General features: G+C 43.4%; 1 protein-coding gene across 1 annotated transcript in view; it reads right to left on the bottom strand.

Annotated features, from left to right (window-relative positions):
* Positions 1 to 6,423: 6,423 nt before the first annotated feature.
* Positions 6,424 to 17,359, bottom strand: part of LOC119161460 (nose resistant to fluoxetine protein 6) — a 50,553-nt gene continuing 39,617 nt past the window's right edge. The window contains exons 12-15 of the mRNA XM_037413945.2: positions 15,434 to 15,554; positions 14,463 to 14,652; positions 8,742 to 8,884; positions 6,424 to 8,133 (exon numbers count right to left, since the gene is read on the bottom strand). Of these exons, the coding sequence (XP_037269842.2) occupies positions 7,882 to 8,133; positions 8,742 to 8,884; positions 14,463 to 14,652; positions 15,434 to 15,554 (706 nt within the window). The 3' untranslated portion in view covers positions 6,424 to 7,881. The remainder of the gene's footprint in view (positions 8,134 to 8,741; positions 8,885 to 14,462; positions 14,653 to 15,433; positions 15,555 to 17,359) is intronic.

Genomic DNA, 17,359 nt, shown 5'->3' with positions numbered 1-17,359 from the left:
AGGTTTAGGGCAGCCACGCGAGAAGAACAGCGAAAACAGAGAGACGTGGCTGAGTCTGGACAGCATGAAGAAGGTGGCCCGGGCGCGGGACTAGCGACTAGCAGAGGTCCTGCATCAAGGTCGCTGTGGACCTTGATGCACCTGAACACAGAGCTTCTTTTCGACGCCTGACGTGGGCCACGCTTGTTTTGGTCTTGTGGCGTTGGCCAAGAAACGTCTACGGCTTCGTGTGCGAGCTGCGGCTGCCGAGCGCCGAAAGTCCACTGACCTCAACTAGCCCGACGCTTCCTCTCCTGCCAGTCAGCGACGTGAGCGTCTCAGCCGCATCACCGCCGTCCCCATTTGCGTGAGTGTGTCTATGCCTCGGTAGCAGAGCCTCCGCTGTTAGCACCACGTCCCACTATGTGGGGATATGGGTTCTTATCGTAAGAACATTTATTTCAACGCACTGTTCTTGTCTTTAGCTATTCGTTCTTCCTGTTAACCTCATTCTAGTTTTGCATGCTGTATTCTTTGTGTGTTATTTATCGTTTAGAAGTTTCTGATATATATTGAGTGTTGGGAACTACGCGGAAACAAATGGTCTTGTCGGCTCACTTCTCGATGATGTTATGTCATCGCTTTTTGGTTTACACGAACCTACACGAGAGCTTGCGCATTGAATAGCGTCGTGACAGGGTCCTTCCCCCGCAGCAGCTGTCTCCAAGCCCACCACCCGGCTCATGTTTTTCCCTGTTCTAGCTCACTTCGACCCTTATTCACCGACAAAAGTCCGCACTGACGCCATTAGTCACGGCATCGGCTCGATGCTGGCAAAAATGACATTCTGGACAAAATCGCGTGATCGCTTATATTAGTAGACAGCTGTTTTCCTCATAGCCCATTTATTCCATCACAGAGCGTGAATGCCTCACCTTGGAGTGGGTAGTTGCGAAATGTCACCCTTACTTATACGGCCAACCTATTACAGTGCTCACGGATCATCACGCTCTTCGTTGGTTCGCCTATTTGAGAGATCCCACACGTCGTCTCGCTCACTGGGCCCTTCGGCTGCAAGAGTATATATACATGGTACTGCAGAAGAGCTCCAGACTACACGAAGGCGTGGATTGCTTGTCACCCTATCCTGTGGCTAAGGAGAACTATACGAGCAATGACTTCATCACGAAACTTTTTTCGCGTCCCTGCTACTTTGCCTTGGCGAGGAGCCCACATAACCCCTCTGTAGGTCATCGTAATAAGGGTTGCAGTCCAAGCCTGAAAAAGCTGGAAGAAAGGCGAACAGAAGGCTTAAGGACAACACGAGATGACCACCTTTATTAGAAAGGAATTTAACCAAGTTGCCAAATAGCCGTTCTACTTTTGTAGGGCTGTTTGCCTTCTGGGATTACACCTTATATCGACACAATCTGGCACCCACATGTGCCGATTTACTGCTGGTTGTACCAAAGCAGCTACGTTTCACTCTCTTACGTGAGCTTCATAATGCACCAACCACTGGTCATCTTGGCCTTTCTCGCCCGTATCACCATGTGCGCCGCCACTTCTACTGGCCGGGCCTTGCACGTTCGGTGCGGCGATAGGACAACGCCTGCGAAATTTGTCAGCGCCGCAAAAGGCCATCGGCACTTCCTGCCGGCTTCCTTCAGCCTATCAACATCCAACAGAAGCCTTTTTTTTTGCGAATCAGTTTTGATCTTCTAGGGCCCTTTCCCTCATTAACTTTGAGCAACAAATGGGTCACTATTGCCACACATTACGTGACCCGCTACGCAATCACCCGAGCCTTGTGCACCAGCTTTGCTATGAACGTCATTTTTGTGCTCCCAGACCATAATTCAATGCATGCTGATCCACGCCAACAGCTAATAGATCCAGGTCGTACCTTTCTTGCCCGAGGTATAGACGATATTCTGCGGTCCTGCTCGGCCCATCATAAGCTACGACTTTGCACCACCCCCAGAAAAACGAGCTTACAGAGTGGTTAAACCGAACGCGTGTCGATACCGATCCCAGTGACTAAGATACTACCATTTGTCACGTTCGCGTACAACTCCTCCCTCCCACGACGCTAGTGTATTCTCACCGTTTTACTTTTTTATTTTGACGCGAACCAACGTTGTTAATGAATACATTCCTTCTGGATTTGGCAGAGTCGACCACCGAATATGCTCGCAATGCTATTGCTCGCGCTGACCACGCTCGTTAGATCGCCCACAGCATATCGATGTCTTCTCAACAAACACAGAAGCACCTTTACATAGAGCGGCATCACGAAGAACGGTTCCTAGTGGGTTCTCTCACTCTTCTCTTGCCCCCAACACGATGCGTTGGTCTTTCAGAGAAACTACTTTCTCGTTTGAAGGGCCCATACCACGTGCTTTAACAAGCAACAGACGTTACGTACGAAATTGCACTGGATCAACCCACAACCTTCTCGCCTTTGTCATCTCGTGATGTGGTTGATGTATGAAGGCTCAAACGCAACCACCCGCTTTTTACTGTAGCCTAATAAATGCACAGCGGGAATTCTCCTTGTGCTATGAATTATGCGGAGCCATTTTGGGTCAGCTGCTTATATGAGCCACTTGGTTCTGATTGCACTAAGAAGTTTCAGCTGATTCAACAGCGACTGGCTTTCATTCCAATTTTGGAACCTTTTTGGTAGAGCCCGCAAAATCTGAAGGGAATTGAGCGTCTCCCGTTGCATAAAGTACCTCAGTACTATCGATGATATACACTTGTAGGTATCATCTGGCTGTTGCGTGCGCTTCCACAGCTAGTTGGCGTATGTCATAACACTATCCTCGGCTGAATGACGGAAGAGTCGACAGTCATCGCAGCGAGGGGTCCTGCAGTTTCGATGGATGTGTTGAACCTTACTGCATTGAAGGCAAAATGGTCACGCGGTCAGTTATTAGAACGAAGCTTTGCACCCCGCAGACAGCTAAAATGTGGTGTTGTGATCGGCCCCCGTGTCTTGAGCCCGCTTGAACGTGTGGATGGATTTCAACTTTGCCATGCTTTCTGAGTGTCTCGTAAGCGACAGCACAGCAAATTCTTTATCTCCGCCGGCTGCCCTCAAGCCCGTTTTGCCCGCACGGCCGGCCGACGGATTACCTGGAAAGGGCTGTTTTGCTGTCTGGTAGAAAGACGGGTCCCCTTTGCGTTGTTGGAGTTGTCGGAATGCGCCTGACAATGTATGAAGTGACGGACAAACCGGAGTGCCTTTCGTCATGTTCTTTTCCTGCGCTTCCGGACTGCCCAGCGGCCAGGCCTCCTCGATGAGTCGTCCGAGAACATTGCCAAACCGAAGGAATCTACTCTGCGCGTGAGCTCAAGGTCAACGCACCGTGGCAGCTGTGCCATGTTTTTTGTGTCTGCTGCCCCTTCCCTGTAAGACGATCGGTGCGTGCTGTTCGCCCTTTCCTTTAAGGGGTTTGGGACTTGGCCTTTCCGTGAGCGCAGTGAAAGACAATGGTTCGCGAGTGCAGTGATAGACGCTGATTGCATTGGAGGATTTTCGACTCTTCTGTCTTCCCTCGCAGGGATTCTTGAGAAGGCGGAGGGTATAAAACGCGTGCGCCGAGGTGCTTGGGTGTGCTTTTTGCTTTCTCTCATGTATCATGCTACCTAATCATGTAAATGCTGTAAATAAACGTTTCAGTTCTCAGCTCGGTCTCCTAGGTTCGTCTTTACCCTGACCCTCGGTTGGCTCTGGGTCCCGACGAAGTCCCCCAGTCACAACAGTGGGCAATATCGGCAACGCGGACTTCATCGGCGAGGGAAAAAACCACAATCAATATAGCGTCTGCATTTGCTCCACGTCCGCTACTTTCCAGTTTTCTTGTGACATTGTCTTGACTTTCCCAAATACTTGGAGTGCCTCGTGAACATCGGCACCCTTCAATTGCCCAGAAAGCCATAGAAGCTTCATATTAATTTCCATAGGCTCCACGTAAATAACACGGCATCGATAACTCGACGAAAAATTCACCTTTTGTGACCAAGTTTGTTTTTGTTGCCGTTGACTTGCATATTACCCTACAAACACGATACATTTGAAATTTACCTATAAAGCCTAATTTCTTCAACTCGATAATTTCCCGAAAAGTATATCTGAAATATGGAATCCGGTAAAGGCCCACAGCTAGAGACACATGTTTCTACAACAGAATTCCCAACCACCTTACCGGTGGGAAGGCGAAGAACTGCAACACGGTAGTCACTGCGATGGGCTGAAGCCAGAATAGCACATGACCTGGGTGCAAGAATTCTTTACGTGAGTGAACTTCGGGACTAAGCGTGGCTCAATAATGTTGTGCCTCTCAAGGAGCCCGAGATGTGGTCCTACAAACTTTGCCACAGCATTTCTCCTCGCCCTCTTTCGGTTTAGGAAAGCCCCGTGACGCAGGAAAGTCGCTGCGCTCATTCATCATCGCCACAACACCATCGCCGTACCCTGTACCTCCTTCCTTATCACCCCCTCTTTGGCAGCGCCGCTCCATGGGTGCCATGTGTTGTGGTTGATATCACGCGGTAACCCAGTTATCTCAGATTTCAAAACCGTCGCCCACGTGCTGGATGTGCTTTGCGGAATTTCCAGTAGCCCGCCATGGTCCTCAGTCCAGGGAACAATCTATCGGCACGCAGCAAACGAGAACATAATCGGTCCCTCCCCGCCAAGCGCGACTTTGTGGCGTTTGCTCAACTAAAATATTTTTGCACCGTGATTGATTGATTGATATGTGGGGTTTAACGTCCCAAAAACCACTATATGATTATGAGAGACGCCGTAGTGGAGGGCTCCGGAAACTTAGACCACCTAGGGTTCTATAACGTGTACCCAAATCTGAGACCCGGGCCTACAACATTTCCGCCTCCGTCGGAAATGCAGCCACCGCAGCCGGGATTCGAACCCACGCCCTGCGGTTTTTGCACCGTGACCTAGGCCCATGGCCGATAAATGTTTTGAAGCAAGGAGCACAAAAAACGCGGCAAGCCAGTAGAGCGTGGTAAATGCTTGTGCTATATAGTGTAGTAAGGGTGTGCAAAGGGAAAGAGAGCGTTAGGAGAAGAGCTGTGATGAAGAGTAGGAGATGAAGGAAAAAAGAAAGAACGAGAAAAAGAGAGAAGAGCAACAAAAGAGGGTACTAAATACAGGAACAGATATAGAGAAAGAAAGGAATAAAAGAAATAAAAAATAGAGCAACAAAGATAGAGAAATGGAAATATAAATAAACACACAAAAAAGGCAATAGCAACAGAGAGAAGAAAAAGGAAAAAGAGAAATAGAGGACGAATGCAAAAAACAAATTGCTAGACTTATCAAAACGGCCAATGCCAGGACCGCCTAGGTGCCCATCAGCTCGTCTGTCTGTTTAGCATTGCACCTTTATGCTCGTTACGTTATTTGTTGTTTCTTTTAATTTCAACATATTACAGGCTTTGAATGATGTCGCAGGAGTGCAGGTAGAATACAAATTTGCAATAAAACACAACGTTTACTGAACTTTAAAACCAATCGTTAGTAGTGTTAAAATTCACTGAGAATAAAAAATTCAATTTGACCGGATAAATCATTCCAGATGCGAATAGTGTGGACAAAGATTTGTATTGACGTGCATTAGTACGGTGATTAAAAAAAAGTCATGTTCAGTTAATTATCATTTCGGGTGACTGGGGTTTCAGTCTGTCTGATGTCGTTGCCTAGTAAAAAAATTGTGGACAGTGAATTAGCTATATAGCACAAAATAACTCTAAATTGTGAACGGGACGACGAGAAGAGAGACACCTAGTAAGCTGAGGAGTATGAAGATAGGAACTAACTAGGAGAATAATAGCTATCGTATAACAATTACACAAGATGATTGCTTTCTTCTGGATAGGCTGAATTTTTTTGTCGGATATTTTGTGCGGTTTGCATATGACAGCCTTACTAGAATATTGAATGTACCAGACTTTTATAAGTGAAGATTCTTATGTTAGTTGGGGCTGAACATAGAGTACATTGCCAATACCCTGGCCATCTAAGCGCAATGTTGCAGATGACTTCAATGTGGTATGACTGAAAAGTATCCTCAGTGAATAAGAGACCATTTTAAACACATTTTCTATGGTAACGTGATGAACGAATAAGTAGAAGAAACCATTATTGATTGAGATGGCGACAGTGTTATTCAAGTTAACTTGAACCTTTGAAGTGTCGCATCATAGCTTGAATGAAACAAACGAATTATCAAGGATGATGTGCTCCTTACTGGTTTCAATCGCATGCTACAAGACACAACTATGCGCATACATATATACATGTGGATTTTAATGCTTGATTGAGAGAATGCATTGAAGAACGAATTTACACTGCTGTTGTTCAAATGATGTGACAACTTGGCACGCTGCCAGTAAGAAATAAGACACAAATAATGAAAAGAACAAAAAGGGAGTTTATTGAAGGAACTTTGCTCATGTGCATAACGAAGGCAAGCACACGATATGCCACGCCAGTTTCGGTGACAGCACAAAAGAGAGTTCAAACATAGCGTTTACATACAAAGCAACTTAATGTAAAAATACATATATGTACAAATTTACAATCAATATTCTATATTTGGAAGACATGGTGTGAAATGTATATTTAGGCCACGTAGATAGAATGGCTCATTATATTTTAGGCAAACGAACTAATCTATAACTTTTCACGACGTTCTCACGCATGCATAGTGATAGTACTTTTCGACGAAAAAGAGAAGAAAGTTTCATGCTTTCAAGTAGGTATATTTTTGCTCGTTTGTCTTGTTCAGGTTTTCTCTTTGGCAAAGGCTGGACACGTGATATCTAAGTTTTATCTCGTGTCGTCAAGGCTCACTGAAAGCACTTTCTGGGAGCCACCTATACGTTGAAAGGCTGAAAAATTGAAAAGTGATTGCAATCTCACAACAATATTTAGCATAAATTTAGCATGGTAATTTCTCTATGCTAATATAGTAATGAAGTTGAGGAAGCAACATAGCATGGGCAAAATTATAATAATTTTGATAAATGTATTTTCAGAGTCAAGTTTACTAACGCAGAATCGACGCATCGAAGGAGTAAGGAGGTGCACATTCAACTTTCTCTCTCCAAGTTCCTTTCAAGGCGAAGCTATGAGGAAGCCGCAGACAACCATCACACACCTCTAGCGGGGCAACTGTGCTTTTAGTAACTGTGCATACATGAATCCATTTAGGCAACCACGCTTTCAACTCTCATTACCAGGAAAAAATTATGACGGAAATGCTATCACGGTTGCGAAGGAAAGTACTGTGTCGCCAGCAGCTGTGTCCGGAGGTATTTTGGACTGTGAGCTTAATGAGCGACATGTTTTCAAGCACACACCCCTTGCCTCTTTCTTTGCACCTGCTTCATTTATTATGCAATTCCGAAGAGACCCATTGCAATGCCATTAAAAACAAGCATCATCATTTGAAAAACGGTCAGTATAAGGGATCGGGAATCAGATGATAGTGCGTTGCCAGTGACCAGCAGTCAAAATTTTGTGCAATTCTTAGCCTGTTTCTGGATGAAATAAGAAAAAACGTCTTGATATGTTCTGTAGAGACAAGAGACGGTCAGCATAAAGAGATACAACGCACTTATGCTAGGATGTCCTACAATTCATACTCGCATGGAAACTTGAAATAAGTTACAAATGAATTCTTCTAAATGTGGAATAAATATTGTTACCTGGAGCGTCCTCAATGTTGCATTGAACGACCGTAGATGCACACCCACTATGGGATGTTTGTACCAACATTCAATGAGGCTGTAACGGCTTGGCACACACTTGCTTCAGGATCAGTATTTTAAAACTATGCGACTTTAGAAAATTTCCAGAACCTCTAATCATTGCTGTCCTATAAACTTCAAGTCTACCGGGTATTTGTGGAAAATGCCACCCCTAGGCATCAAAATTATATTGTGCCTCTTCTCTTGCGCATTTTCGTTGTCTATCTTTTTGTTTTCGATGCTATGGTTGGGTTGCCTGCGGTGGTTGAACAAAAGCCTATCGATGTGGCCTAGCGGCGCTTCGCAAGAGATGTACAACAAGTAACCCAGGAAGTAGCTCCAGACCAAGACGCTAAAGAACTGCGTCACCTGCAAGAACGTAAAATTTAGGGCCCAACTTAAGGCAAGCAAATGACATTGGCCATAGAAAAAACTGAAACGCGAAAAGTTGTTCACTTAAAAGTGGTCACACACACACACACACACACACACATATATATATATATATATATATATATATATATATATATATATATATATATATATATATATATATATATATATATATATATATTGAAGGATACAGTGGAGGCTGTAGACAATTGACATGACGTACAAAATACCCAAATAAAATATAAATTAAAAGCTTTAACCTTTGTATGGGCAACAAGTTTCCTTTCATGCATTCAGATTTCAAAAAACATGAACCAACGTCTAATACGGGGAGAAAGATTCTAGAGCAATCAAACGCAAATCAATTGTGTATTATAAACTTATAACATAGAGAAAAGACTGGGAAAAGGGAATCGTGGTTGTGAAACATAAAATGTTGATTTGGTTGTCATAACACCTCCAGTTCTCTTAGCTGAACTAGGCAAAGTATTCATGATTATCGCCTGTGAAGGATCTGTTAGAAAATGAGCCGTGTTTCTCAGACATCAGAGAGCATTCTTCACGTGTTATTTTTTAATACTTACCAGACTGAAGTGAGAGAAGTATGTCCGCTCCTTGCAGAAATGGTTCATTAAGTCATACAGAGGCATGTGGACCAGGTAAACAGCAAAGGTTAGCTTGCTCAAAGGACCAAAACCTCTCCAGCTCAAGAAGGAGTTCATTATGCCTGCAAAATCATACCCATTAGGCTTCGTGGTTTCATGGGAAAGATCAACAACCCAATAAACCGTGAAATGTGTTTCACAAGGTGCTGAATATAAGAAGGTCCTAAATTTTCAATGAATAGTATTGTGGCCCCTCAGAAATCATTCCTCATGCTGCACAGACCTTTCGTTATTATAAGCCAAACTTCAAAATAAGAATAAGTCTTCATATAGTGTGAAGAAATGGTGTACGCTTCAGAGCAGTATTGTAGAAGCCACCAATTCATATACGAAAATGTATCGCAGCGGCCTCCTAAAGAGCTTTGAGAGAATCTTATGGCACTAATGACTATGTCATTGAAAACGAAAAACATCAACTGAAAAATAGACATTGTAGGAAATGGGGAATTCATACGGTAATGCATAGCAAATGCCCAGCAATACAGATTCGATGTATTCATTATCCCGTTTCGGAATGGAGTAAGCTAGAAGGCCTCGAGATACGCCACTGATGCATAAGATAAATATTCGATGTTAGGGGAGAAAACCTACTGATGTTGGGATATTTACCGAAATTATACTGGCATGTACAGTTGAAGTTCAGTACGTGAAAACGTGAGTAAATGAGGAGGTGAACGTACAGTTGTGGATCACCAGTTAGTTTGTGAGTCTGTATAGCGCACGCTGTACAGGCTTATTCGCGCACTGCCAGCACTTCGGTATCTATCTATCTATCTATCTATCTATCTATCTATCTATCTATCTATCTATCTATCTATCTATCTATCTATCTATCTATCTATCTATCTATCTATCTATCTATCTATCTATCTATCTATCTATCTATCTATCTATCTATCTAAGCGCTTACGTCTAGGTGCTTTTGTGATCACCCCCTTAGCTTGGCTTGAACCAAAATTAGTATGAGATGGTATGACAAATATAATGCGCTAGTCATAATTTGAATTAAGGATGTGACAATCCCGTGGCTTACGTCTTCAAACACTTTCCTCCTAACAGTGGCACATAACCGCGGGTGCATACGTGCCACTGGGATGCGGTTACGTGCCTCAGGTGATTTATGCTTTGTATCTACCGAGGAACGGCGGTAACACACGTGGATAAATTTAACGCATGAACGGTAAAAAAGTTGACATCGAACCCCGGAATTTCGCGTCGTAATAAAGGTTTTTGCTACAAAGCCATGCCAGCTTTCGGACTATGTTTCAAAAAGACCCCAATGTTCGTGAAACGTCAATCGTGGTTGCAGTGTAGGTTAACCAATTTTTTATACATTAGGTATGTTCTGCTATTTGTCACGTCGGGTTAACATTCATTGTAGTTAGGTGCCATCCGCTGAAGTTGAGTTATGTAGCAGTGCCCAGGGCTACTACATTAGCAAGCACCAGCGCAATATATTAGCTTATCGTTTCTGGTTTTGCTAATACTTATGCTCCTGTTGGCATCGTTGCGCAATTGAAAACTGGTTGTATAAACTTGGGTAGCTGTTAAATATATGTCTAGGCGAGCAAGATTTGCACATATATTTTAACGTCGTTTCATAATGTCTGTACATAAAATAATTAATATATGATCCCCTTCACTGCGCGCGCTTCGCATAACGTCGATTCCTAAAGTACGACGGATCTGCCAAATTTGTGTGACAGATTTACTTCGTTCGTACAAATAAAGTATTTTTGTAACAGTATTTTTTCTCGGAGTTTCCACATTGCCGATGTGACGCTTTACTCTCTCTCCCGTGTTGCAATAAATACGTGCGCGGTTGAATTGAACGAATGAGCAGACTTGTAGGTATCAAAGCACGCGCTTGAGCTTTACACACCCCGAAATTTCGCCGTGCAACAGGCGCAGCTATGCAGTTTCTTGCATGCCTTCATGGTCTCTAATTATGTGCGCTTGACTGTGCATTGCGAGTTCTATCGAAGCACTGTAATTGGACCCGAACACTGCGCAAAACAGGCAACGCTAGGTTAATGTAAAGAAACCTCCTCGCATTGCTCGATCAATGCGCATTGCTCAAATCTAAAGTCCTTTTGCACCTTTACCAATAGTGTTACGGAACATGCAACGCCTTCGAAATAATTGGGCTTGTGCACTGTTGATTGAAATGTGGGGCTTAACGTCCTAAAACCACCATATGATTATGGGAGACGCCGTTGTGGAGGGCTCCGGAAATTTCGACCACCTGGTGTTCTGTAACGTGCAGACAGATCTGAACACACGGGCCTACAACATTTACACCTCTATCAGAAATGCAGCCGCCGCCGCCGCCGGGATTCAAGAACCACGCCTGAAGCTTTTGTAAAGGGTTGGAGCATTTGACCCGCTCACTATGCAATTCGCATTGTGTGAAGCCCGGCCGGTTGTTACTTTGCTGTTCTGAAACGCTTCTCTACTTTTAGTACCGAGATTCTTTTCCCGATATCAACCTGTGTTTGGCATCCTGTGTTTGGCGCCAAATGGCATCCTGTGTTTGGCGTCTTTTATTTACACAAATTTTTTTTGTGTTTCCCATGATAGTTGTTACGAACACCGGCGGCGGTGGACAATTATGGCACGCATGACCCTTGTTGTGATCTCATAACAGCTTTCGGTGTAAAAAACGCGTCCAGTCGTGGCGGCATCACCCCATGGCAAGACCAGAGCGCGAGCGTTATCTAGCAGCATTTGTGTACTCGCGATGAAACTTTTTTGTTTGTCAGTAGATGACGCAAAAACCGGACTTGCTTTTTTTTTCAGGTAAAGGTTGATGGCACTGTAGGCAGTGGCCACATTGCCACTGCACAGCATCACACGTGCTCACTTGCTATCTTTGATAAAAGACGACAATGTACATTTTCTCGACACCTTTCCGGCCTTTATGCACTGTAAAAACGCAGTCTACAATGTTAACAGAATGGCAGCATGATTTGGCAAAACCAATCCTTCACCCTTCCTCATGGCGGAAGCTCACTTCAAAAAATGCTGCATCACCATAAACTGTATTACGTGTCATTGATATGCGTGTTGCGCATCCGGGTTTTTGTTATGACGTCACTTGGTAGAATTAAAAAAAGCAAGCATTTGATTAATTGATTGATTGATTGATATGTGGGGTTTTACGTCTCAAAATCACCTTATGATTATGAGAGACGCCGCAGTGGAGGGCTCCGGAAATTTCGACCACCTGGGGTTCTTTAACGTGCACCCAAATCTGAGCACACGGGCCTACAACAGTTCCGCCTCCATCGGAAATGCAGCCGCCACAGTCGGGATTTGAACCCGCGACCTGCGGGTCAGTAGCTGAGTACCTTAGCCACTAGACCACCACGGCAAGGCAAAAGCAAGCATTTCATCTTAAAAATTTGGAGTCATACAACCGAACTGGCCTCTGGGATAGCTTGCCGCTAGAATGTGCCTTGCTCTGTTTTGAGAAAACACATTTCCACGATGCCTTCCAACTTTTCAATTTTCTGGCACTTGTAATGTATATTTAAGCTCACTTTAGGTATTGTCAAAGTGAGCTTTCTAGTCGTAAAAAGAGTAGAGCATATTTATAAATAGCAGAATTCTCCCATAAGGAAGCACAGTGTTATAAATTTTTGTTTGCTAATTTTATCCTATTTTTTTTCAACAAGCTTCATCACATCCTAGAAAAAGCAGACTATTGAGTTTTTCATTATGAGGACCTGTAACTGATATAATTGTTCATCGGTAGTAGTTGTTGCAATCAAATACAGTAAAATATTTAAGACGGCTCATTGCATAAGTCGCAGAAGGCTTTATAGAACCTTAGCTTGACTTTGTGTATCTGTTATGTTCCTGAAAACTCTCTTAAGCAAATCTCATTCGCGTTGACAAACAAACCAACAAATTACCTACCTACCTGGCCAACTAACTAACTAAATTGCTGATAAGCCAAATAGAAGGCACCGATCAAATTACTGACAGTAGGTTATTTAAATATTTTGCACGGTGTTTCAGACTAAGAATCTTTAAGAAATAAAGCTTATCTATGCCTCCCTCCCTTTTCTCCATTTTTGCTTTAATATAAATGAAGAGTACTTCTTCCTGACAACGGAAGTAGCAAAAAAGTCACAACTTTTCCGCAAAGCCGAAGCAATGAATGACATAGCAACAAACTATAATGTCACGCGAACAATTGCAAACAGACCTAAACATGCCCTGCGTCACTCGAGCACAATTGACGCATAAACCGTGCTCACAGGTGCACATGAACGCGAATACGTGCTTCAAATATTACTTTGCTTTGTCTGAAAAGCGTGCCCTTTTTGCAAACGGAGAAAGTGCAGCGAGTGCAGAGACTTTTGTGCGCCCTGTAACTACAACAGAATCGTTCCGGTGGAAGCTCGAGGCGTATGATTCTCCCTACTGCGAGATAAGCGCGCGCATGCGTGAACGTCTACATCCCCTCCCCCTCCCTTCTGCGCGGGGCAAAGCACGCGTGGCAGATGAGAGCGTGCGCTGCTACTTCGTGACAATAAGGCAACGGGTGCTCATTGCGCCATCTCAATGGTAACGCTGAAAACACGATTGCTCCCATGGGCGTCGCCAGCTGTAAGTGGGAGATATATAAAACTTGCCGTTTCATCGTAGAAGGAGGTGCTCCTTCGTGGTTCAGAGGCTAACTCCTCGTCCTCACAAGCAAGAGGTCTGACGTTTGATTTCACGCGACGAAGTCTTATCGCGGATTCTTTTCCTTTCTTGCGATAATATATATATATATATATATATATATATATATATAGATATATATATATATATATATACGGTTAAAACGGTGATGCCAACGCGGGCGTCAAAATTCACCCGCTAGTATATATTAGATTTTCATATAATTGCTATCCGAATAAAAATATATACTGCAGTCTCCGCCATAATTCAGGAGGCCATATTGTGATTTGGTGCACACACCATGCAAAATGACAACTGGCGGACGAAACAGGTGGACATCTGCCAATGTAAAAGTTAAAAGCAAGTATTTCTTTCTTTATGTGCCCCGCCGCGGTAGTCTAGTGGCTAACGTACTTGGCTACTGACCCACAGGTCACGGGATCGAATGCCGGCTGCGGCAGCCGCATTTCCGTTGGAGGCAGAAATGTTGTAGGCCCATGTGTTCAGATTTGGGTGCACGTTAAAGAACCCCAGATGGTCAAAATTTCCGGAGCCCTGCTCTAAGCCGTCTCTCATGATCATATAGTGGTTTCGGGACGTTAAACCCCACATATCAATCAATAAAGTATTTCTTTACCTGAAGAAAACTTTACTTACCATCCTATCAGGAATGACTGGGGAGCACGAAAGAGCAGTGCTTATGTAGGCTGCAGTTTGAACGCTCTTCTTTTTCCTTCCCTCCAGCCACCCATAAATGAGTGTGCGGGTTGGACACGAAATGTAAGGATTTTTTTTTCATTTTCACTAAGTAAAAAAAAGTTGTTACTTTTATTTGTTATCTTCGTTTATCTTCGTATGTTTTATCAATAAAATTTTGTCGAAAGTTCACCTTTAAAGCTGGTGCGTTAAAGCTTTAAACTGCTGCATCCTCAATTATTTTATGAAATTGTTAAGCCAATTTCGTACCTCCACGCTTCGTAGAACACGTCAGCGTAATCCAAGACAAGCAGATGGACCACAGTATTCTGTCGAAGAAAGCCGTGGATAGTTTTCCCCATTCACCAGTTGGCTCTTTTTCATGGTACCACGGGTACTTGATGAACACGCAGGTAATACCACAAGCGAGACTCGCTATCCAGCACAGTGCAGCAACTACCTGCGTATGAAAACAAAACGAAGCAATGAGTTGTGAAGCGTGAAAGAATTGAAGAGTGAAGGTGGCGTGCTAGGAGTTCTCCAAACAGATTAATGCATGGCTCAAGCCAGCAATAAGGTATCTTTCCAAATATCCCTCAATATTTTCCACTGTTATTAGCGGCGGCATTCGCTAATCACAGCAAACTACTTCGACCTTAAACTTTAAATTTTTTTCTTAATTGCTAAGCAATCTATGTTGATGAACATCAACATATAGGTTTAAGAACTTTTATAGATACGCCTGAACTTGAACGTAATAATTACGAAAATTGTCGCAGTGTACTGTGCTTCACATATAGCTTTCAGCACAAGATATATTTGTTCTCCATCTTCAGCTACAATTGCGCATGCTTTCCACGTAATGGCAGCGAAAATTACCCCGTTTCGCTGTTGAAATATAAAGAAAATGAAACAGAACACAAAGGAAACTTATGTGACTTCTACAACGCTGTTGGTGTGAGTGCGATGTAGTTTCAAACCTAAACAAAAACTCACATCTTTTTTTAATTCATAGTAGGCTGCGTAAACTACATTTCATGGTCGCACACTCCATACGCGATTATAAACACAAGTAAAAAAATGTTTAAGTGCATTCGGGTGCTGGCAACATGCCTTCTCTTAGGCTACGCATGCTACTCTTTTCTTAGTAGGCTTTCTTGCTTCGTCATGGTTCGTCGCCATCATGAATTTGCGCACGTTATAACGTAGCGAAAAAATAGGAAGAAAACATGGTTCGTTACCTTCGAGAAGTGGCTGCGACTGAAGCTGTCCTTTAGCAGCCACGTAATGCATCCAGAGAAGAAGCATACCGCATGGTAAAACGGCTGCACGTAGTAAAGGTTCATTACTTTTCTCACCATGCTGTCAAAACAAAGAAGTAGAGAAACACACACATCAGGGATGAAAAAATGCATAAAACACAATCAATAAAAACAGCTATATTGCACGCTAGGATGCTTCAAACAAACGCAGTGGTACTTTGGATACACACAAACACTTTTAAAAGCTTTTCGGCAAAGCATTCACTTATATCTCTACCTATAGTGCTGACGACTTGATTCATTTACATCTGCATCATTTATTTATGTCTTGAGCCAGTTTGCGTGGTGTTAAAAACATTGCATTTACGTGCGCTTCATCGCTTCCCAGCATATGCCTTATCCATGCGTGCCAGGGGTTCAGTTGCTGAACATGGAGCCATGAACAAGTCATGTAGGATGGCCATCAGTGTGACCGAACATTTGCGATGTCTTGTCGGTAACAAGCTGCTTTTACATTGCTAGCCAAATAAGCGATGTCAGTGGCAATACCAAAACCAGTTGGTATACTATGATTGCGTGACGCTCACACAGCAAGCGTTAAAACTTGTTCATGATTAAATATATTAGATGTATCATGAAAGTGAAAATACCAGACTATAAAGACATAATATGCTTTCCACTAGATGGACGTAGTTGTCCATTTTTCGAGCTGTTTGAAAGTTCCTGTGTGTTTTCACAGCAATGGCTACAAAATCTCGGCGTTTTTATACGTAGTTTGAGGCTTCCTAAATGCACCTACATATCGCCGAATGGGCTCGTTTTCGTAGTGACACCTGTCGAATTAAATCCGTTAAAGGGGCCTTGAAACACTTTTTCAAGTAACCATGGAATGAATTCACTAGAAGAGCTTATTGCCTCACGAATTCAACGCCGGAAATGTTTCAAAAATCTATTCAGTGCGAGTGGATATACAAAAAGGTTTGTCGCATGCTGCAATTGCATTATTTTTTCTTTCGTCCCGACGAAAGCGCTGGTAGCTAAGAAGGGAGAGGCGACAGGGGCGAAGACACTACTGAGCCTCGTGACCTTGAGCACTTTTTTTCTTCAAATGCGCAGATTTTTCAGTCTGATCACTCGCGCACGCATGGACAAGTAGCGGCTTCCCGTGGCAATATCGGTAACTTGATTTTTCGGTCACAGTCGCACAGATGATTTTTCGCTCATGACCAACGGGGCCGACACCGACGGTGGGATTTCTGCGACACGAGCTCTCTAACGCTATCGCGCTAAAATGTCTTCACCCGAACAATATTATGTAAGTGTAAAGAACAAAGTATTTATGCTTTTAAATTTATGTTTTAATAAAAACAAAGGTTTTTATTATTACAAAAAACTTTTTTCTAGCGCTCTCTGCCCACGCTAGTATTACTCAGTACAGCCCTTGGACTACATGGGTATACAAATTCAGCTGTGAAAACCCACGCCCTCACGTGTTTTAGTGTTGTGCGCTTGCTTGCGTTCTCTGCTGTGCGCGAAATTGTTAGGTGCCTTTCATCGTTAGTGAACGTCTTCAGTGCCGTGTCCAAGGGGAGCGGAACGATGAGAATTAACACCGAGTGTTTTCGTCGGTAGCTGCGGAAAGGATGTGCTGTGCGAGGATGCAGTAGCAACAAACGTATGCCTGTTGACCCATGTCTTATAGATAAGAAACAAAGAAAATGGTTTGGTATGCACTGCTCGCTGGATTTTCATTAATCAGTTCTCCTGAAGCCCGGTTTCCTTCTTGAGCATTCAGTGCCTACTTTTCGCGTTATCAGGGAGCTGATTGCTGAGTTATCTCTCTATTACGGCATATTTTGCATGTCTTCATTCACATATGTAGCAGTATTCTATCAGAGCATATTG

Source organism: Rhipicephalus microplus, chromosome X (assembly GCF_043290135.1).
Source record: "Rhipicephalus microplus isolate Deutch F79 chromosome X, USDA_Rmic, whole genome shotgun sequence".
NCBI classification, from domain to species: domain Eukaryota; kingdom Metazoa; phylum Arthropoda; class Arachnida; order Ixodida; family Ixodidae; genus Rhipicephalus; species Rhipicephalus microplus.
The sequence above is the reverse complement of the archived record's forward strand: the minus strand, read 5'-3'. Positions and strand labels throughout refer to the sequence as shown.